General features: G+C 37.0%; 1 protein-coding gene and 1 pseudogene across 3 annotated transcripts in view; one reads left to right on the top strand and one right to left on the bottom strand.

Moving 5' to 3' along the window:
• PRPF39 (pre-mRNA processing factor 39) overlaps window positions 1-23,865 on the top strand; it is a 43,809-nt gene that overhangs the window by 7,299 nt on the left and 12,645 nt on the right. Inside the window, exons 1-5 of one of the 3 annotated variants that reach the window (XM_075531927.1) lie at window positions 7,879-8,006; window positions 8,189-8,257; window positions 8,361-8,523; window positions 8,651-8,769; window positions 15,695-15,862. In XM_075531927.1, the coding sequence (XP_075388042.1) occupies window positions 8,437-8,523; window positions 8,651-8,769; window positions 15,695-15,862 (374 nt within the window). In that variant the 5' untranslated portion in view covers window positions 7,879-8,006; window positions 8,189-8,257; window positions 8,361-8,436. Of the gene's footprint in view, window positions 1-7,065; window positions 7,417-7,878; window positions 8,007-8,188; window positions 8,524-8,650; window positions 8,770-15,694; window positions 15,863-23,865 lie in introns of those variants that run through there. The other 2 variants (XM_075531925.1, XM_075531926.1) reach the window with 2 other exon arrangements.
• On the bottom strand, window positions 21,133-21,527 carry LOC142426387 (cytochrome c oxidase subunit NDUFA4 pseudogene; annotated as a pseudogene).

The following is a 23,865-nucleotide window of genomic DNA, read 5'->3' as shown; positions in this document are numbered from 1 at the left end:
GCCAACAGAGTAGAGATACCAGTAGGATTAGGGAATGGTGGGGGAAGGAAGGGCGAGGAATGTGATCACAAGGATCAACCTAGAACCCTCTCCTAGGGGGACAAATAATGGAAAAGTGGGTGAAGGGTGATGGAGGGTGATGTAAGATATGGAAATAATCTATACCTTATCAAGGGTTTGGGAGGGAGGGTAGGTGGGGGAGGGATGGGGAGGAAATGGGTAGCTGATACCAGGGGCTCAAGTGAGAAGAGAATGCTTTGAGAATGATGATGGCAGCATATGAGCAAACGTGCTTGATACACAGCATGGATGTATGAATTGTGATAAAGAGATGTTAGAGCCCTTGATAAAAGTATTTTTAAAAAAGAAAGAAGGAAAATGCTCTTCTTACTGCCATTGAATTGATGCTGAACTCATAGGTACTCCATAGGGCAGGATAGAACTGCCTTTGTGAGTTTCTGAGACTAACTTTGGTATATGTGCTGCCGAAGTGAGCACTGTGAGACTAACTTTAGTGGAGTAGAAAGCCCTGTCTCTCTTATAGAGCAACTGGTGATTTTAAAATAGTGATCTTGCAAATCACAGTCCATTGTGTAACCACTATGCCACAGGGTTCTGTGAAAATGCTAGGAATTAGATTTCTACAATTAAAATCCACTGCCATTAGGTTGACTTTTTCCTTCGGTACAATTTGTTCTTGATCATATTTTACCTCATTAACTAGCTTAAGGGTGACTAGTTCTTTTTGGTACAGTGATTCTATTTTTTTCCCACCCTCTTTTGATGCTTCCTGAATCCTTCAGTATTTTGCCCACAGAATCTGTCAGTATTGCAACTCTAGACTTCAATTTTTTTCTACAGTTCTTTCAGAAAATTTTCAAGCCATGTGATTTTCAGTTTCTGTGTATGCATGTAAAAATTGGATATTGAATAAAGAAAATGGAAGAAGAATTGATGCATTTGAATTGTGCTGGTGAAGAATATTGAAAAGTACCATGGGCTGCCAAAAGAATAACAACAACAAAAATTCTGTCTTGGAAGAAGTACAATTAGAATGTTTCTTAGAGACAAGGATGGCAAGACTTCATCTTACATACTTTGTATGTGTTAGTAGAAGAGACCAGTCCCTGGAGAAAGATACCATGCTTGGTAAAGTAGAGGGACAGCAAAAGGAAGACAATCCTTGACAAGATGTTTGACCCAGGGGCTGTGGCGGTGGGCTCTAACAAAGAACAATTGCTCTTATCCAATGTTTTCAACAGCTTTGTGAAGCAGGTAGTGTTAAATATTCTATTTAGAAGTAAGAAAGTGAGGCATAACTTGGATGAAAGGGAAGACAATATATAATGGAGAGGTGAGGAAAAAATAATGGAAGTAGGGGAAGACATTGAAAGGTTTGTAATAAAGGCACAAGAGACAAATACTGTTATACCAACTTGCAGTAAAGGTCATCAATGAGTAGATGCAGGCTTGGATAGACATGCAGGCTGAATAAATGTGGGAAGGAGAGTAGGCGTACAACTACAAATATATACAGGTTTGGCAGAGGATATTTGTGTGCATATTTACTTTTGTTACTAATTTATTCATGAATGTGGTAGAACATAAAAGGGATCTTGACATAACAGCTCACAAAGATAGTGTTTTAATTCTTAATGAGTGGGTAGCAACTGGTGTCTTAAAAACTCAGAAGCAGATATATAAGGTACAATTATTGGTCTCTTCGCGTCTAGAAGAAAGACGTGATGGAACCCAAAAGAAACATGGAAACAATTAGTGTATTGAATGAAAAACCAAAACTCAGTGCCAGTAAGTTGATTCTGACTTACAGTAACCCTATAGGGCAAAGTAAAATGACTCCTGTGGTTATCAGAGACTGTAACTCGTAACAAGAGTAGAACACCTCATCTTTCTCCTGAGTAATGCTGGGAGTGGTTGGTGGTTTTGAACTGTGGGCCTTATGGTTAGCAGCCTATTGTGTAATAACAGCTCCTAAAACATCAGTCTTTACAACTCTTGAGACCAGAAAATCTAGATGGTACTTGGCTGTCATTGCCAACTGCTCTGAAAAGGATTATGTTGGAATGTCCTGGATTGAGTGGGAGAAAAATGTGGAACAGAACTCAAAATCATAAATGAAATCAGGTTTATTGGTCAGATCGAGACTGGTGGAACCCCCAAATCTTTCACTCTTACCCATCAGATCTGGAACTGAATCCACCTCCATATTAGAATACACAACTATTTAAGATAAAAGGGTAGCATTTACCCTAGGATCAAAACCAAACCAAACACTGCCATAGATTAAATTCTGGCTCATAACAACCCTATATAAGATTTCCAAGGCTTTAAATCTATTGTCATTTTAAAAATAAAACTTTTTGGGGGGCTTTAAATCTCTCTGGGAGCAAAGAGCCTCCGTTTCTTCTGGGAGTTGCTGGTGAGTTTGAATTGCTGTCTTTGTGGTTCATGGCCCACCAGCTATGCCACAGCTATGCCACCAGGGCTCCTTTACCCAAGGGCAGAAGATTCGGAAAGGAGGAGCACTGGAAAAGAAACATGGGCAGATAAGCGGTAGTACATTGAGGAGGCTGAAATGGATGAGTTGAAACAAAATATGTTTAAACTGTTGGATGTAAAGCTGATGATCTGTGCTGTAAACCTTTACATATCACTTAAATCACAATAAAAAATTTAAATAAAAAAAACAAAGAAAGTGAGGCTGACCTAAGATCACAAAGCTAGTAAGGAAGAGAAATGGAACTTACCTTTACTCCCAACCTCCAGTCCTATGTTTTTCAGTGTTTACCATACTAGATCTTAGGCTGGTAAGACCTGGTAATTCTAATTATTAATTTTTTGTTGTTTTTCTTTATTGATTTAGGTGTCATATTTATTGATTTAGGTGTCATATTTGTTTAATAGTCAACTTTTAGCTTTTGCTATTTTGTGTTGCCATTTGGAAGTAACAGGTTGTTGGTAACTACCATGTTATAAGGAATACATTGGAAGACCTTATTAAGAATAACTTTGGTTTATTTTCTTTTGGCCTTGTGGTTTATGAAATCATCAGATAATTGATGTCCCTGAGGGTAGGGCTTGTTTTCTTAATGCTTTTTACAACAGTAATAATTGCAGATGTGGAGCAAATGATAGTCTGTGAAGATGCAAGGGTGTGGTAAATTTTGCTGATTTTTCATGAAACCCTTATGTTCTACTTCGTGTGCAATTTAGTATAGGGTTGGGTAGGTAGTAAATGACTCAACATATTAATGATCACATTTCCCCCCCAAGGAGGGTGTGTGTGTGTGTGCGCGCGCTGCACACGAGTATTGAAAGAGCATGATCTACATGAATTAGTGATGAATTTAGCTGGGCTGCTATCCACAAGGTCAGCGGTTTGAAAACACCAGCAGCTCTTCAGGAGAAAGATGGGGTTTTCTACTCCCATAAATAGCTACAGTCTTAGAAACAACAAAAGAGGACATTTCTACCCTGCTTTATAGGGTTGTTGAGTTTAATTCGGCTTTTGGTTTGGGTCAATTGACTATTCTTAATTCTGCTGGCAGGATGGTCGGAAGGAAGAACCATGTGTGTTCTGACTGTCTTCCCCCCACCCCCACCTCAACCCTCTTTTTTCCTTCTCACTGTCCCTTGGCATCAGAAAAAGGAAAACTTTTCCTGAACTCTTTAGCATCATTCCTTTTTGGAGAAGGTATGTTTTTGCCCTAACCGAGATAAGCATTTTTACTTGCAAGGAATATGTAGAAGATGTGGGGAGTCAACCAAAAGTATCTGTCAGATAACCAATGCACTTTTCTAAAGGTAATTGGTAACATCGCCACACATCTAGTGTATGCTTAGTCTTTGAAATAGCATTTCCGAGGTTACCCATGAATGAGTTTCTGTTGCTCAGAATTAGAGGATTTAGAAGTCCTATTTTCTGGGTCATAGTCTAGATCTTCAGAATCCTTGGGGTTGGGACCAGGGAATCTGCATTTGTTTTAAACAACTTATGAGGTGACTTTTTCTTTATGGAGCTATATTTGAGAATTTCTGTATAGAGTACAGTGAAACCTATGTATTTTAAGTAGGCATAAATATTGCTGGCTAACAATTGCCATGCCATATCTGACATTTTCTTAAAAAGCAAAAGTGAAAAACCTTTTTTTCCAATACAGATAAATAAACCCAAAGAAGAAAGCATTCATCTCTCCTGTATAGGGAGAAGGAATTGTTAACACCAGTCACCATTTTAATTGTGCATATTTTATTTGGTATAAATTCTTTACAGATCTCTGTGTGACCATATATGAGGGGGCCTCAAACGTTTATGGAATAATGGAATCAAAAGATCCAGACCTTTTCTTTTAAAAATCATTTTATTGGGGGCTCATACAACTCATCACAATTCATACATCCATCCATTGTGTCAAGCACATTTGTACATTCGTTGCCATTATCATTCTCAAAAAGTTTGCACTCCACTTAAGTCCTTGGCATCAGCTCCTCATTTTTTTGATCCAGGCTTTTTCTATGAACTTTTTGAAGCTAACCTTACCACCCATAAAACGTACACACAGGTACACACATATATGTTTGTGTAAACATGTCCATACATCAGGTTAGATGTATGCACATGTACATAACAAAACATACACATATTTATGCATATAAAGGTATAAAGAGCTCTGGTGGTGCTGGATAAGGGTTGGATTGCTGCTAATCACAAGGTTGGGGGTTCAAACTGACCAGGTCCTGTGTGACAGAGAGCTATCTGCTTCTTTAAACATGTATAGCCTCAGGAACCCTGTGATAGCAGGATCAACTTGATTGCCATGGATTTTGGATTTCATATGTGTACTTACTCTCACACATAGTACATGTATGTGTGTATAAGATAGCACACATAATTTCTTCTTAATGGATGTTATTTCATTGTATGAATATTCCATTAACTAAGGCAGTTCTCTTAATTCTCCCCTTAAATTTTTGCTGTAATATATTATAACAAATGCTTTTAAGTAAATACGTGTTTTTGATTATTTCTATAGTATAAATATGCACAATTATCATTTGGTACATTTTGCTTGATTGTCCTCCAGAAAGATATCTTTGTAATTGTTGCTAATCTGATACCTCGTTGTTTTAATTTATATCATTATTAATGCAGAAAGATATAATTTCATGTTTGTTAGTCTAGGTAGACTAGAGAAATTCATGAACACGCAAATGTATATAAGAAAGAATTTATATAAAGGGTAATTGAACATTAAGAAAGCATCCCAACCCAGCCCAGTCCAAGGCCATAAGTCTGATATTAGCCCATAAGTTCAATACCAATCTATAAAGTCCTCTTCAGACTCAGAAAACACATGCAATGATGTCCAATGCAGAATGATCACAGGCCAGTGGGTAGAAAGTCTTTGGATCCAGTTATATCGGAAACAACTTTGCTGGCAGGGGTCTCTGCAGGACTGCGCACAGGGTTGCATCAGGGTGGGTCCATGTGTCTTGTCAGCTGCTATGTCTCCCAGGGAGGTCAGCAGAGAGAGGGAGGTGCTTCCCTCCTCCAAGGAGGAAGTGCCAAATTTTCCAGAATTCTCAGGAGAAGGCCATGCCCACACAGAAGCCTCATTGACTATGATCCGATTGACAGACTAGACTCCATCCCTTCACTTGTAATCCTCAATTTGACACCAGATTTGGTGACTGCCACAATATGTTAAAGGCCCAGATTTAGATTCTTGCGGCATTTTACCATGGGTAGGACTCGGAGCTGAGGCAGAGGATATATTTTCTGGGTATGGGCTCTTGGCTTTGTCCATGGGCAGGTAAGTGGTGGTTCTCCCTTTCACTTCCCTTCTCTTCATTCCCACCGCTGCTGCCCCTGTTGACCACTCATCCTTGCTTCTGTTGCCATCTGTTCCTCCAGTCTCTGCTTTCAGTACCAGCAGCAACAGGAACAGAAGTGGTGGCTGCAAGTAATGTTGAGGGAAAGCAAAAACGGGCGCACAGTAAGGTGTTCTTTTACCCCCATTAGTTTTCAGTATGGTGTTTACACAATGTCTTTGTACACAGACTGTAACATGGATATACCTGCATTGCTTTTAAGGTTTTAATCAACTTTTAAAGTATACTGTGTTATATTAAGTAAGCATATATTTCGAGTGTATTTTAAGAGCAAAGTAATTTTGTAGTCTATTTAGTTTGGAAAATAATTCCTCCTGTTAAAAATAACAAAAAAGACATGTTCAAAATATAATAATTTAGTTCATAATTAAGCTGTTAGTGCAAGAGGAAACTAACTTTGAAAACATTCTGGTACTACTATGTAGTATAAAGGGCTACAATCCTTATTATCTTGGCCTTATAAATAAGGCTATTTAATTTTAAATATTTCATGCAGTTTCTATTCACATTGCAAACATTTCCTGTATACCAGTATTTTATAACATTTCTATTTACTTTAAAAAACACTCTTTAATTTTGTTCTTTGGTTTAATTTTTAAGAACCATAATTTGTGTCTAATTGAAATTTTGTTACTGGTATTTCAAAGTTCTAAAACTACAGATCTATTTCAACATTATAACCTCAGGTTTCTGTTGTTCACCTCCTGGGGGCAGGGAGGGGAGCACACAACATTATAGTCTTTTTGTTTCTGTTATGCTAAGTGGTGGAACTTCCTTCTGAAATGTTTATGTCCATGGCTAGAATTTGTTTTTCAGTTTTAGTTGTTAGACTTTAAAGAATCCTTGAGTTCTAGACATGTGGTTGCTTGCTTAGTGAGCAGGCATGATTCCTGTTTTATGGATTAAGGAATTTACTCCAGAGATAGTTTTTCAAAACTCAACCACAAAAGGGTATTGTGGGGAGATGAATTGTAGCTTACAAACTTTATAATATAGAGAATAACAAAATTCTGATTGATTTTTAAGGAAAGTTCAAGAATCACATTTCTCTGTTTCTTTAATAGCTAAGTAGAGCTTTGAAAAGATTATTGATGATACCAAATACTTTTATTTGAATCAGAAGCTATTTCTCTTTATTTTGTGTTCCTACAGATCCTTGTTTAACAGATCGCAAAATCAACACTTATGCAAAATTCTCACATGGATGAGTACAGAAATTCTAGTAATGGCAGCACAGGCAACAGTTCAGAGGTAGCAGTAGAACATTCTGCTGATTTCAGTACTGAGATTATGAATGTTACGGAAATGGAACAGTCACCAGATGGCTCTCCCAATGTGAATGCAACTACAGAGGAAAATGAAATGGCAAATGCTGTGGACCTCCCAGTGATAGAAACTGAAGCAAACTTCCCTCCGGAATATGAAAAGTTTTGGAAAACTGTAGAAAGTAATCCTCAGGATTTTACAGGCTGGGTCTGTTTGCTTCAGTATGTAGAACAGGAGGTTAGTAACTATTTAAATGGGATTGGAAGGGACAGAAAATTAAACAATATCCTATGAGGACTTCATTAATAGTTTTTTAATTAAAATGGTCTTTTATAACTAAAATGAAGTTGAATAACTTTAGAGACATACATTGTGGGTTTGAAAAGTAACAACAATTTTTACATTGGGGAAAATCAATATTGATAATTGAAGTCAAATATTTTGCAATAAGTGTATGAGTGTAAAATTACTGAAGTAAAAAGTTAGTTTGCTTTCTTGATAGAATTAGCTTATTTTGTTTCAGAGGATACAGTGGTCAAAGAGTGCTGGTGTGTGTGTGTGTGTGTGTGTGTGTGTGTACGTGTACGTGTATTTTTAAATCTGCCACCAATTTTATGAGATAAAATTTATATGAAAATGATACAAGTTTTTGTGGTAAAAAAATTACAAGCTATTTAAACATTTTGTTTTATTTTCATTAGAATCACTTACTGGCTGCCAAGAAAGCATTTGACAAATTTTTCATACATTATCCATATTGCTATGGTTATTGGAAAAAGTATGCAGACCTTGAAAAGCGACATGACAACATTAAACAATCAGATGAGGTACGTACAACACTGAATAAAGTTATCCCCACTAGGTACTGTAAGCCAAATGGTAACAAAACAGTTTTTTTTTTTGGCTGGCAGTACCTACCGTTTATGGTCAAACAATTTTATAGGGTATTTTATTTGCATTTGTCACTCTTGTGGCATTTGTAGCTAATATTTTCTCTCTTTGTTGGCAGGTGCGTTAAACCTCTACAGTTTGTCAAGCTTTGCAGTGCAAGCCTCTGTATTACACTGCAGCTTAACAAGTAGGGCAGGGCTTTTCTCTCACTTACATTTATTTCTCATTTTCCAAACAATATAGTTGGTTTGCTAGTCACATTTGCTACGTCTTATTGCATTTTTGGTCAGACGCTGTCATTGATGCTCTAATGGGTCTGTGCCCTTTGGTCTGTAACCCAAAGCCTGCCCACACAACCCGGTCAGAATGCAGGGACTGCTGCGCTTTGAAGATCAAGACTCTGCACGTGGGGATCAGAACATTGCCATGTTCTATCCAACCTCCACCCAAATGGTAATGGTAGATTATTTAAACAAAATTCCAGTAATTAGTATTTCTAAGGTTCACCGGATAACACAGTGTTGCCTCTCTGTTAAGAAATAATTAAATATTTGAAGTACAGTTTTTGTTTTCTTCTTAGGTTTATCGTCGGGGGCTTCAGGCAATACCTCTTAGTGTTGATCTTTGGATACATTATATAAACTTCTTAAAAGAAACTTTGGACCCTGGGGATCCTGAAACAATCAGTACCATAAGAGGGTATGTGAAGCATTTATACTTGAATGTATTTTGAAAACTGTAATTCATACATTGGCCTACTGACTGAAAGAAAGGTCAGCTGTTTGAAACTACCAGAGATCTCTGCAGAAGAAAGACAAGGCTTTCTACTCCCATGAAGAGTTAGTCTCAGAAACCCTTGGGGGCAATTCTACCTCATATTATAGGGTCACAAAGAGTCAGCATTGAGTTGATGGCCGTGAGTTTTTTGAGTTTCTTCTTCAGATTTTATAATTCACTAGAATGACTCAGAGAACTCAGGAACTAGGCTACAGTCTTATTATAACAAAAAGGATATAAATGAAGGGTGTGTAGAATGAGGTCTGGAGGAGTTCTTAAAATGTAGCCACGAAAAAGAATATGCCACTCTCCTATGTGCAGTAAGACCATGGAGATTCATGAATTCTCAGAGCTCTTATTGTAGGGGTAGGGTTGGTCTCAATATGCAATTAAAACTATAGCCTCTCTTTTCTGGCATAGTCAGTCCCCACCCAACATGACTTAGAAAGTCCTCAAGTGTGATCTACAGTTCTTAACAAAGACATTTCAGTCATTGGAGGAATTCCAAGATTTTAGATTATTTTTCAGGAACCAAGGATCAGGACCAAGTTTGTAGGTAAAGTTCTTTACTCATAGGTACCAAGTTTAAATTCCCACAGTGTATTAGTGTGGGAAATTAGTCATTTTCTTCATTCATGCCAAATTTTCCCCCATCATTTAAATTTACATAACTCTTAGATTACGTTTTCTGCATGCCCATCTTTTCATGTTTTAAAATAATTTTGCATTGTTTGATATCATTACTCGTTGATTACAGAAAAAATTTCAATAAAGTTTTATACTTTTGTATCAAAGTATGTACGTAGAATTTTAAAAAGTTAATAATAAAACTTATTCCCTTCTCCTTTCCAAAATCTACTTAGAAATATTTCAGCTGTTTCCTAATGGAATTTTCTAATTCTTATATTATCTATGTTGCTTTCTGTGTCTGTTGTAGATTTTTATGCATATGCTGTGGTAAATCATGTGTTTACTTAATTTGATTATATAAATACTCTTTTTACACCTGAACTGTATCATGTACACTCATTACTGCCCATTTGTATTCCTTGAAGTTGATTGCCCTATTCCCCGCTTTTTCCTGTTTGCCTAGTTTTCTGGAACATTAAAGTTTTCTAAACCATTCAGCTCTCTTTTAAAAGGTTATAAATACAGGTTTCTACATAATCATATCAATCTGATTATTTACAAATTCCTGATTTCCCTCTTCCTTGAGGTTCTATCTTTGGGAGCCTTTTCTGCTGTAATCTGGACTGGTTAGTAGCTTTTTTCTTCTGCTGTGTAGCAGTTGTTTTAAGATTTATTTTTATAATTTTGGGAGATGAGTTTAGTTCTAAGTTTTTAGGCCCTGTTTATTTAGATCTTACTTTTTTCTTGGTTCATGCCAAGAAAGGGATACGTCCTAAAACTTTGTTGTATAGAGGATGTTTGGCAGGGGCAAAGAAAACCCCTTTTGTATTCAACATTTTCAGTTGGTGATTTTGATAGAGAATTTTGGGTTGAAAATAATATTTCATAGGAGCTTTGAAGGTACTCTCCATTTTTTTCTCTCGTTTTCTTAAATCATTAGTGGCTTATACAACTTATCACAATCCATACATACATCAATTGTATATAGCACATTTGTACATTCATTGCCCTCATCATTCTCAAAACATTTGTTCTACCTATGCCCCTGGCATCAGCTCCTCATTTTGCCCCTCACTCCCTGCTCTCCCCTCCCTCAAGAACCCTTGATAATTTACAAATTATTTTGTCATATCTTGCCCTGTCCAACGTCTCCCTTCACCTAACTTTCTGTTGTCCGCCCCCCAGGGAGGAGGTCACATGTAGACCCCTGTAATTGGTTCCCCCCTTCGAACCCACCCTCCTACCTTCCCAGCATTGCCACTCACACCACTGGTCCTGAAGGGATCATGCTCCCTGGATTCCCTGTGCTTCCAGTTCCCATCGTACCAGTGTACATCCTCTGGTCCAGCCAGACCCTTAAGCCAGAATTGGGATCATGGTAGTGGGGGAGGAGGGAGCATCCAGGAACTAGAGAAAATTGGTATGTTTTATTGTTGCTACATCGCACCATGACTGGCTCTTCTCCTCCCGAGACTCTTCTGCAAGTGGGGAATGTCCAGTGGCTTACAAATGGACTTTGGGTCTGCACTCCCCACCTCATTCACTATGATTAGATTCTTTGTTCTGATGATGCCTGATACCTGATCCCATCGACACCTCGCGATCACACCGGCTGGTGTGCTTCTTCCATGTGGGCTTTGTTTCTTCTGAGCTAGATGGCCGCTTGTTTACCTTCAAGACCCCAGACGCTATATCTTTTGATAGCCGGGCACCATCAGCCTTCCTTGACACATTTGCTTATGTACCCATTTGTCTTCAGCGATCATATCATGGAGGTCAGCACACAATGATAAGATTTTTTTGTTCTTTGATGCCTGATAACTGATCCGTTCGGCACCTTGTGATCACACAGGCTGGTGTGCTTCCTTCATGGGAGCTTTGTTGCTTCTGAGCTAGATGGCCACTTATTTACCTTCAAGCCTTTAAGACCCCAGACACTATCTCTTTTGATAGCTGCGTACCATCAGCTTTCTTCACCACGTTTGCTTATTCACTCGCTTTGTCTTCAGCGGTTGTGTTGTGAAAGTCAGCATCATAGAATGCCAACTTAATAGAAGAAAGTATTCTTGCATTGAGGGAGTGCTCTCCATTCTTTTATATCTTCTGGCACTGCTGACTAGAATTCTGATGCCCATTTCATCCAGATTTTCTTTTTTTAAACATTTTATTCGGGGCTCATACAACTCTTATCACAATCCATACATATACATACATCAATTGTATAAAGCACATCTGTACATTCTTTGCCCTAATCATTTTCTTTTTTCTCTCTCTCTTTTCTTTTTTTACATTTAATTAGGGGCTCATACAACTCTTATCACAATCCATACATATACATACATCAGTTGTATAAAGCACATCCATACATTCCCTGCCCCAATCATTCTCAAAGCATTTGCTCTCCACTTAAGCCCCTTGCATTATTTTTTCATGAAAGCTTTTAGTATATTCTTTATCTTTGATGTAAGTGCATTGTTATGGTCATATGTTTTGATAAAGGTTTTCTTCTTACTGTTCATTGTACGTAGCGAGTGAATCTTTTCATTTTGGGATGTTAATAACTTCTTTGGAAATGTTCTCATTGTCGATATTCTTAAAAAATGTTTCCTTTTTTGGGTATTGAGCCTTTTTTTGTGAACCTGTTTTATTAAAATTTTTTTTTGAACCTGTTTTAATAATATAGTTTTATCTTTTTCCTTCAAATTTTTTATTGCTTCACTTTGATAGATATTTGAAACACTTCTTTGGCTCTTGTATTGGATTTTTAATATCTAAGAACCTTATTTCTGCATGTTCTCATTTCATAGTAATACCTTTTATTTCATAAGAATATTAATGATATGACTGTATAACCCCACTCGATGGATCAAACAACAGGACTGTGTGAATGGATATATTTGATTGTGTAAGATATGGCCAAAAAAACCATGAATTTTAAAGGAATAAGGGTTGGGGTGCATAGTGGGGGAAGAAGGGGGTAAGAGGGAGCTGATAATCAAGGAGTCCAAGAAGAAAGTACAAGTTTTGCAATGGATAGTGGTAGCCGTTTTACAATACTGCTTGATTAGAATTAAAATTCACATCTATAAAAACGTCAATAAAATGATTTAAAAACATTTTTAAAGATAAAATAAAAGCCCATTTGTGTACCACTAAGACAGGCAATATATGTATAAATAATAGTTTAACTTTCCTCTTGCTTCCAGCATAGTTTCCTTTGAAATTTAATTGCTTGTTTTCATATCTGACATGTATGATCTTTTGTTTCTTTTTTATATTTTGTAGTAGTTTCCTGGATAATATTTACATGTCAGACTCTTTCTTGATTAAATCACTTTTTCTTCAATCTCTTTTAAAAGAGCTGTGTAGACTCTCCCGGTGGCTGCTGTGCACAGTTCAGTGTGGCTGAGCCACTTTCTCTCTCCCTCGCTTGTGTTCCGTTTACTGTACCACCTGAAATTGTTTCTATCCTTTATAAAACTCACTTGGATCACCAAAAAAAAAAAGCTGCACAAAAAAATAAACAAATGAGAGAGTTGTGTATACATCATCACAACCAGTTCTAGTGTACTCCCTCTCCTGCATTCATTGTTTGCTCCCCAAATTCCCCTTACCTTCCCTGATAAACTGTTGCATCATTTATTGTCTCTGCTTCCACGCCTTCTGTGCATCATAAACTAGGAAACCTAACAGAAACAATATAAAACAAAATCAAAACTGAAAGAAAATAATAAGAACAAAGTTAAAAAGTATAGAGTAAGGAAAATTTCTGTCTTGGAATAAGTGAGACATTTTTGAGGTTAGAGCATATTCAGGTTGGGTCAAAATGTATGTCAACTGACCAAGTATCACGTTATACCAGTGATTTTCAACCTGTGGATCATAACCCTTTGGGGGTCGAACAGCCCTTTCACAAGGGTCACCGAGTCTTAACAGTAGCAAAATTACAGTTATAAAGTAGCAACGAAAGTAATTTTATGGTTAGGGGTCACCACAACTGTATTAAAGGGTCACACTATTAGGAAGGTTGAGAATCACTGTGTTATCCTATGGTTCGATCCACCATAATCAAGTTTTTAAGGATTACTGTGTGGTAGTAAAGGTTTTTGAGTCTCTTGTTTATGGCTAGAGGGGATCTTCCAGAGACTTAATTTGAGTAGATACTGTATATACTCGAGTATAAGCCAACCTGAATATCAACCGAGGCACCTAATTTTTCCACAGAACTGCATTAAAATGTGCTGAAAACCTCGGCTTATACACGAGTATCTATGATACTCTTCAGGTAGATTTTGGGTCCCTACTGTTCTCCATTGCCCTACAAATTGAGTGTTTACAGTTTAAGCTCTGATACTTTTCCCCTCATCAAATTTGGATTTTGTTATTGTCATCTTGGATCACACACGCTGGGATACATTTATGATGTGGACTTGTCTTAGATGACTGCTTGTTTGAATACAAGCCTTCAAGGCCCTAGGTGCTATTCCAGTTGATGGTCAGGTACCAGTCTGCTTTCTTTAGCACACTTTATAATTGCAGCACGCTCATCTTCGTGATCTCCTCATGGAGACAAGTATTGAGCGGGACCATGTTATAAAAAATAACTGTTGTTGGACGAGGGCTATAATTAAGTGGGAACCCAAAATACATTTACTTGTCTATGTCTATGGGGTCACGAACAACCCCGGTTACTTTGGTGATCATAGTGTGACAAGAGCAAGAACAAATAAACTGTCAGTCAAACCCTTGAGGTAAGGCGATTGCAGTGCTAACATAAGTAAGTTATCCAATGACAGAATGTATGTTATATATAGTGTTAGGAGAAGTTCATGCGAGTAATCCATGAGTTGTTGCTTTGTACAAAATCCATGAGTTGTTGCTTTGTACAGAATAATTTTTTGATTGAACTCGGTTTATATTGAGCCTTGGGGGTGGTGGATTTTCAATCTTCAATTGATTTCTGAGCTCTATACTGTAAGACAGGCCAAGAATATATCTATAATATATTTTCTTCTATTCATCGTTTTTAAAATGATTCATTCACCTGCCATTTTAATATGTATCGATTGTGACATAGAGAGGTTCACCTTTTGTTTACTTTCCATTTATTGAATAGTGTGTGATATACTCAATGTTTTTTCATAAATCATTTTATTGGGGGCTCTTATAGCTCATAACAACCCGTGCATCAATTATATCAAACGTATTTGTACATATGCTGCCATCATCATTTTCAAAACATTTTTTCTCTGCGTGAGCCCTTGGTACCAGCTCTTCTTTTTTCCCTTCTTCCCCCACCCTCACACCCTTGTGACACCTTGATAAGTCATAAATTAATATTATTTTCATATCTTACACCAACTCCTGTCTCCTTTCCCCCATGTTTCTGTTGTTTGTCCCTCTGGGATGGATGAACAGGGTGTTAATATGTCCACCGTTGTCATCAGTTACCCTTTCCTCCCGTATGCTAAATTGTTATGTAGCCATTGTTCTGTTGTTTTCCTAGACATTGTTTTATTGATCTCATTTTCTAATATCAGACCAGTGCCTTACTTCTACTCAGTTAGCTTTCCATTTTCTTTTGATATCTTATATGCAAATGCCTGTTAAATTTCACATTTTCTGCCAGGTGAATATTAAACTTAGTTATTTCTATTCTACCCAAAATTTATTAGCACTATTGATTGGGGTTATGATACAGATATAAATTAATTTAGGGGTTGTAATTTTATGTGGCTTAAAACTTCTTGACTTATAAGTGTTTATTTTGAAAATACAAAAGTTCATAGAAAAATTCCATTAGCTTTTAATTTCATTTTTCATGAACATCCTTGAATGTGCTTCTATAAATTCCAACTTGTTTTAGTTGCCTTCTGCCTTAAGTAAATATATTTAAATATGTTTAAACCTTGCAACATATTTAAACCTTGCAAGTCGAAAAAATACCTCCATGTCTATTGTGTTACTTTTCTATGTTTTAATGGTAAATTTTATGTAATGAAAAATTATACAGAAAGTATATCTATTTTGTTATTGTTTTATTTACCCCTTTTCTTAAAGTAGTTATTTGATGGTTTATATTCATTTTACTTTTTAATCCCTATTTGTAAGGGAAGCAGTTGAATGCAATTTGAATTTATTGTTATAGTTTAGAATTAAGTAATTTTAAAGTGATTTTTACCTTGGAAGGATAACTTAGCAGTATTTAATTTTTCAGAACTTTTGAGCATGCTGTTCTAGCTGCAGGAACAGATTTCCGATCCGACAGACTTTGGGAAATGTATATAAACTGGGAAAATGAGCAAGGAAACCTAAGAGAAGTTACGGCTATCTACGATCGTATTCTTGGTATTCCAACACAGCTCTATAGTCATCATTTTCAGAGGTAGGTGGAAAAAGATTTTGGGGGCTTGTTCAGATAATTGAGGATTGTAATTCATAAAATGTTATATAAGATTGTCTTTACATGTCAAAAATCACTTGTTCAATAGTTCCAATTTAGATATATATGTTTTACATTGTTGCATGTGCTTCAAACTGTTTAGAAAGTTTATAGTTTTTTGTTAGTATTGTCTTTTTACTTTGTAGGTGAGAGGAATTTGTTTTTTATATGATTTCTGCGTAATGAAGTAATGACAAAAACTGGAACTAAATTTAATTATTGATGCTGTTAAAACTTAATTTGCAAAAATTTTTCTTGTGATTCATATAATACCTTACATCCAAAACAGTGAAGGATATATTTATTAAGCTCCAGCTATATTCAAAGGCAGTCTGGTGGCCCTGTGATTTAAGCATCTAACCGCAGTGTTGGCAATTCTGCAATAGAAAGATGTGCTTCATTAATTATTTACATTCTTGGAAACCCTTTACAAGGAAGGTCACTCTTAGTTGGAATTGACTTGATGGCAGTGGGCCTGATTTGGTTTGGGGTTCCATATTCAAGGAGTCCTTGGTGGTGTGAATAGTTAAGTCCTTGATTACTAACTGAAAGAGTGGCAGTTCAAATCCATCCAGAGATACTTTGGAAGAAAGACCCGATGATTTACTTCCATAAGTTCTTAACCATTAAAACCCTCTGGAAGACCAAAAGCGTGAGATGGTGCTTGGCTACCACTGCCAACTGCTCTGAAAGGTATATATTAGAAGGTTCTGGATAGAGCAGGAGAGAAATGCGGAACAAAACACAAAGTCAAAAAAATGACCAGGCTTACAGATTCTTAGAGACTGATGGAACCTTTGAATCTGTGACTCTAAATCACCTTGGATCTGCAACTGAATTCACCACCATGGCTCAATTTTCAGCCCATTAATAGTCTATAAGGGGAACAGTAACATTAGGGAAATATGCATACCTTAGAATAATCATCCAGTAGAAATGAAAGAGCATTGTTTAGCCCAGGAGAAAATTCAGAAGGCTTAGGACACGGTGATGAAAGGAAACAAATACCGGGAAGAAGTGGAATATATGATGTAACATTGTGGGCATTGCAAAGCAGATGAAAGATAATGTATGAATTGTTGAATGGAAAACTAATCTAGGCTTTCCACTTAATTCACAAGGAAAAATTTAGAATAAGAAAAGGAAAAATAAAAACTCTGTATAATTTTACTCTCAAACACATGAAGTCAGAGTACAATTTTACTCTCAAACACATGAAGTCAGTGTGAGTTGGAATTGATTTGACCTCAGTTGGTTTGGCTTTTGGTTTCTGTATTCATATTCAGTCATTCAAGTTAATTCTATTTTCATTTCTTCATTATTTTTCTTTATATAATCAATATTGTTTTGTTTAATCTGCATTGTTAAAACAGCTAATCCTTTGTACATATTTTCCATGTTGCCTACTTTATATCACTGATAGGCCATGGAAAATCTTTTTGTGCAAGAAAGTATAAGGACTGGAAAACATTTTTAGCTCATATATCCTATACGTTTGTCATAATTTTTATTAAAAATATTGTATTAGGACCCATAAACTAAGTAGGTACTTTTTAAGAATCATTTTATTGGGACTCGTACAACTCTTATCATAATCCACAAGTAGGTACTTTTTAAGTAAATAATTTTCTAGGTTTTCTTTGCTGCCAAATGTAGGGGATTTTGTGAAACATCTTGTAAGACACTATGGATCAATTTACCAGAGGTTAAGAAGGAAGTATGTAGATCTGAATAATCTGTTTCAGATAAATTAGGAGATGGACTAGTTTCCAGTGACCTAGGGGAACACTTTTTGGAAGACACTGTTAATATATCATTTAACATATGGAAATTCTTGGTCAATATTGTAGGAATAAAAATAGATACTTAAGAGCTTATGAGTCCTTTTTTTTTTTTTTGTAGTTAGTTCAAGGATCCTTTGTTGACATTTAGGAGTGTTTTCCAGTCCAGTCTGTTGGGGCACCATGCCCTGGCCCCAAAGTCCACTTTTAGCATTCCCTGGGGACCTTGCCCCTCCATTCCCTTGCTGTTCCGCTACACTCCCCCCAGTGCTTTGCCTCGGTGTGGTGGGATCAGGTCAGGTGCAATTCCCACACTGTGTCTCCGGTGCTGTCCCCTGTATCGCCATTGGTCACTGAGGGGCATCATGTCTCATAGTGGGGCCAGCCATGTTGTTCTCTCTGTGGACTGGCTGCTCTAATCAGGAACATCATCCTCACGTCCTGGTGGGCCAGGCTGTGCTTCACTCTCTCCTCCCCCTTCATCTGCTCCCGTGTGCTCTGATCAGATACGTCCTTCTCCCGGAGTTGCAGAATCAATGTGGTCCTTTGAAACAAATTCTTCTCGGGGCTTACGAGTACTTTTTCATAAATCATTTCTTCTATATTTATTACAAGAATTTTAGTGATCAGTAGGGAGAAAAAAGATGTACAAATAGTTACATGGTATTTCCTATGTGCCAGATAACTCATTTAATCCTCACAATAACCCAGTGGAGTACATCTTAAATAAACAAACAAACAAAACTCCACTCCCATTCAGTCAACTCCAAATAAAAGTGATGCTATATGCAGCTTTTAAGATTAAATCTCTATGGGATCTGACAGCTTCATCATTCCCCCAAAGGGTGGTTAGTAGATAGAATGGCTGACCTTGAGTTTAGTAGCTTAGTGTCAAACCTACAGCAACAAAGGCTCCTATTGTGCTCACTGCCATCAGTCAATTCTGACTCGTAGCTCTGCTAAAGGACAGGGTAGAAATGCTCCTGTGAGTTTCAGACTTAACTCCTTATGGGAGTAGAAAGCCCTGTCTTTCTCCTGTGGAGTGGCTGATGGTTTCAAACTGCATGGCTAGCAGCTCAACTCATAACTATTATGCCACATACCCCCTTTTACTAGACACCAGGGCTTCTTAAATACATTTTACAGTTTTTATAAATAAATTTTCAAGACTAAGTGCTTTGAAAACTCATTAAATGTTTTATTTTGCTTACCATAATTGTACTTATAATAAAACTTTTTAGCACTTGACAAATACCAGCCCTGCATCGTGCACTGGAGTACACACCAGACTGCTAACCACAAACTGACCAGCTGCTTCATGAGAGATTGACAAAACAGTCTGCTCCCAGTAACATCTTCCTAAATCCAGAGGAAGAATTACACTCTGGATTGTTTTTCTTTTTTGAAACAGTTGTATTGGCGTATATTGCACATTCACAATTTAGTAGTTCAGTCACATCATGAAGAGTTGTACAGTCATCACCACAGTCAATTTTAGCACATTTTTCTCATTTTTGTACTCAATCATTTTTAGCTCCCTATTTCTATCAACTTCTTCCATACTCCCCAGAGAACCATTAATCCAATTGCTCTTTCTTTTTTTGTTTTTTATTGTTTCTTTCTTTCTTATTTTTTAAATCATTTTATTGGGGGCTCCTACAACTCATCACAATCCACACATACATCGATTGTATAAAGCACACCTACACCTTCGTTACGCTCGCTCATCACTCTGAAAACATTTTCTCTCCATGTAAGCCCCCGGCATCAGCTCCTTACTCTCTCCCCCATCCAATTACTGTTTCTATAGATTTATTTACCTATCCTGAATTTTATTTACAAAAAAGTGTAAAAAATTGAGGACAAAGTAAAACAAAAACCTTGGTAGATTAAGAAAGCAGAAAATATTAAAAACTTGACCAAATTTAAAATTGATCAGAAGAAAGGTGAAATATGATAGGTGTTAAATTTTAACCTTAACTACATCATGAACAATCCACTTTCCAATGCATTCTGCACGATAGCAGAGCTAGTCACATCCCTGATCTATGGTCAGAGATTCAGTAGAGGCTTCAATCACATGTATTTTCCCTTCCCTTTTGTTTTTAACTGAGACAGTTTTGGAAGAAGCATATTAGCCGGTGTAATCCAAATCCGAAGGAAGGAATGGTATCAGAGTTTACATTGTGAACACCTGATTTGGAGAAGGCTATGAATGTCAGGAACCCTGGTGGTGTAATGGTTATGCATTGGGCAGCAGTTTGAAACCAGTAGCAGCAGCTTGGGAGAAAGACTGGGCTTTCTACTCCTGTAAACAGCTACAGTCTCAGAAACCCACAGGAGATTTCTATGAGTGAGCATTGACTAGATGGCAGTGAGTTTGATTTGGTTCTGATGGGGGGGGATGACAGTTGAACCCCAAAATCCATTTGCAGAGCCCACACATGGATTTAGCCTCTGGTGAATCCACTCTGATCATTCAACCATGATGAAAGATGTGAGTAGACGTGTTAGAGAGCATTTAAAATTGATTATGGCTCTACATTAAATGTGGAGGTTAAAATGTAGTATTATTTCATCTCCCTTTTGGTACTTTTTTTGGATACTGGTTTTACCAGTTTATTTGCCACTTAAAAAGTGAATATAGAGACCCAAAGTGGTTTTGTGTGGGTGGTTTTGCCTTTGTTTTGCTCACTCAGAAATGTTGAGTATGTTTTTTAAAAAAAACCTATTTTGTCTGTTAGAATAGAAATACTTCTGTTGTATACGCTTGTATGTTGAATATATACTGAACATTATCTCTAAGATAGAGATCTAGTATAAACTCTTTAACAGGAAACTTCTGTGATCTGGTCTAATGTTTCAAGTTCAGTACTTGGCTTATGCCCTAGGCATGTCCAAATCCTAAGAATTTCTACGAAGGCCATGTTGTTTTTATGTCTTTATAACTATAGTTTTTCTACTTTCCACTTAATCTGGTGGACTAGAGTCTTCAAGACCACCCAGGTTAGGGTGTTGTTTGTGAAACTTTTTCTAGCTCATAGAAATAGCGGACCTATTCTGTCATTGTGCCTCCACTGTGCACATATACATTTACACTTAATACTGCACTAAGTACATGTACGTCTCATATCCTTTTTCATGTCTGTCAGTTTCTTAGGCTTTTTTCTTTGTAACTGATATACTTTGGATTAGGGCCTGCATGTATGACAGTGCTTCAAAAATAATTTCCATTACCTTGATTGTTTTTTCTCTCCCTTTTGAAGCCCCCTTGTATTAGAGAATTAAGCTTTAGTGAAAGATGTTTGCATTAAAGTGCTATAAGTTGAAGACCTGTAGCCTCAAGAATAGTTTTTATTTAAATATTAAATCTCATTTTCATGCTACATATTTTGGAATTACTTTTTTTTTAAGTTTCACATGTTTATTCAGTGTAAACCCCAACACGACACTCCAACATGATTTCGTGCATTTAGGAGATAACCATATCCTGGTCACATGGAAAATTGTGCGGATAACTTCTGGAAGACCTTCATTGTAAGCAGCTTTAGGGGAAAACTTCTCATTTAGAAGTCAGGGCCTTCTTTCTTCAGCTTGCTGTAATCTGTATTCACAGCGAAGAACTTGTATTGGTCATTGGAACCAAGTTTATTCCATGGTTCTGGGTTGTTCTTTCTGTCCCAACTGACATCTGGATTAAACAATGCCAGACGCATGATATACAGTCAAGCTCCACTACCTCCAGCTCCGATAAACACGAAGAGAGGGATCAAACTCGGGTGCTTCTTGGCCTGACCCAGGATATGGCACAGCATGTTTGCGGCTTTGGCCTCGAGTCCGGAAGGAAAAACAAATTTGGCAGACCCAGGAGCTAGGACTCCTCACGCTGATTTTGCGGGCGCCGGAATTACTTATTTTTAATTTAAAAATATAAGTAAATCAATTTATCAATTTCATTTTCATTGTGATAATGAAATCAAGTTAACCTTTGAATTTATAGAATTAGTGAAATTTAATTTAGTTTCCAATGTTGTTTATGTACATTTGTTAAAGTTTCAGTCTATTTACAATGGTGCTTCTTAGAAAAATGCAAGTATCAATTGTCCAAATCAATTTTAAGAGACTTGGAAAACATCCCATGAAGTTGGGAAGCCCTATGGCATTTATGGAAGAATGTCTAATAACTAGATTGAAAAGGTAGGTCTGAGTAAAAGCTAGAGTCAGAATATGAAAGACATTCACTAAGGAGATTAAAATATTTAAAGACAGGTTAAAAACACAAATATTTTTAAAAGGATATCATAACTATATTTTAATGTTTGTTATTTTATACTTTTAAATGTTTTATATGAAAGTGTTCATATACCAAATTAGTTTCCCATTCAGCGTTTCATAAATAAATAGCTTTGTAACATTTATGTTTATTTTTGCACAACATTTCTTGTACAAGTATTGGAGCAGGATTGGAAGTTGTTAGATCAGAGGCTATAAGATTGGCTTGAATTTATCCAGGTGAGAAGTGAAGAGGGGAGAAAATAAAGATGTATTTATCAGATAGAATCATTAGGTGCTAATAACCAGTGAAATGTAAGGGGTTAGCTAGGTAGATAGAATTGGAGAGAAACTTAACAGTGACAATACCATTAATGAACAAATATTGAAGATGAAGTTTGACACATATTACATATAAAGTTCCTGTGATAACATTTAAGGAGCGTTGGTGGGATAGCACACTGGCTAAGTATACTTGGCTGCTAACCCAAGGTCAGTGATTTGAACTCACCTGCTTTTATATGGGAGAAAGGTGTGAGAACTTGCTTCCATAAAGATTGCACCTAGTGGGGCAGCTCTGTTCTGTCATAATCATTATTTGCCAGAATTGATTAATCAGCAATAGTGTGGCCCATCCAACTTGACGTGTAGAGCTATTTTAGCATCTCTACCTTGTATTTTATGTTAAACTCTGCATGTGTGGTTAAAATCACAATATAGGACTCCTCCCTCTTCGCCCCAAAACAAACAAAAATAGTTTTGCTTAAAACTAACCTACTTTTTTAAAATGAAGAATACTGTCAGTTGGATATCTTAAACTAGAATTTATGAGCGATTTTGGTTGAAGTGACTATAAAATGACATGAGGGCAGTGTCTCACAATTCTGACTTGACCAGGGGAATAATAAAAAATGCAGCAGCCCAAAGCCAGTTCCTCTGAGGCAAAGGACAGGCACGTCTCTATCCTCCAACTTTCTGTACTAATTCTTGTATCAGCTGCCCCTTTGAAGACATTTTCTAGTTCTCCATTTCGTTTGCTAATCATACACTGTATTCACAATTAAGGGGCTTGTTGGGGAAGTTAGCAGGTTGCATGCAATTCAGTATCAAAATGCTTAGATCGCCATTCTTTGGACAAAACAGGCTCTTTCTTGTCATGCTAACAGGCAAGCTTCTGACAGGTAGCCCTTGGCCCCTGCCCTTTTTTGGGTGATGTTATAAAGCTCTTAGGTCCTGTTGATAAGTGCACAAAAGACATTTTGCTTGGTCACTAAGCTTCACCTCCAAAGTACACAGATCTTTGTGGTTGGCAAGCTTAGCTTCCCAGACAGTCGCCTGGGAGGCACCCCATCCTGCAACTCAGTCTCCTCTGTGGGCCAGGGAAGCCCAATGATCAATGTCATGCCCTTGGCTCTACTTTTGCTGTATCTGTGCCACAATTCATCCTCTTTGATGTCATAGTTTTCTCCTAAATCGAGGACATTCAGCAATTTTCTTGATGATAGTACCCCCTTTCCACTTCAAGATGGCTAATTTTAAACCTCGCGGCTAATCCGAGTTAGAATTCCACACACTGTTTGCATAGTCCACCCCACGTGTGTTCCATATACTCTATTTACATTATTAGAAAGCTTTCCAGTGTTCTGGTGGGAACAAACCTCACATTTATATCATCCTACGTAGTCATCAGTTTGTCATACTGTAGTGGATTCTATGTTGTTATATTGGAAGCTGTGCAACTGGGATTTCTACCAGCAGTATTGCTTTGTGAGCCTGGTGAACATGTTTCAGTGGAACTTCTAAACTGAAGAGTATGTGCAGCAAATCTTAAATTGAAAGAACTGAGCCTTGAGTTGCAATATTGAAGGATTCTGAATGCAAAATCTTGAATAA

This window comes from Tenrec ecaudatus, chromosome 14 (assembly GCF_050624435.1).
Source record: "Tenrec ecaudatus isolate mTenEca1 chromosome 14, mTenEca1.hap1, whole genome shotgun sequence".
NCBI lineage: Eukaryota > Metazoa > Chordata > Mammalia > Afrosoricida > Tenrecidae > Tenrec > Tenrec ecaudatus.
The sequence above is the reverse complement of the archived record's forward strand: the minus strand, read 5'-3'. Positions and strand labels throughout refer to the sequence as shown.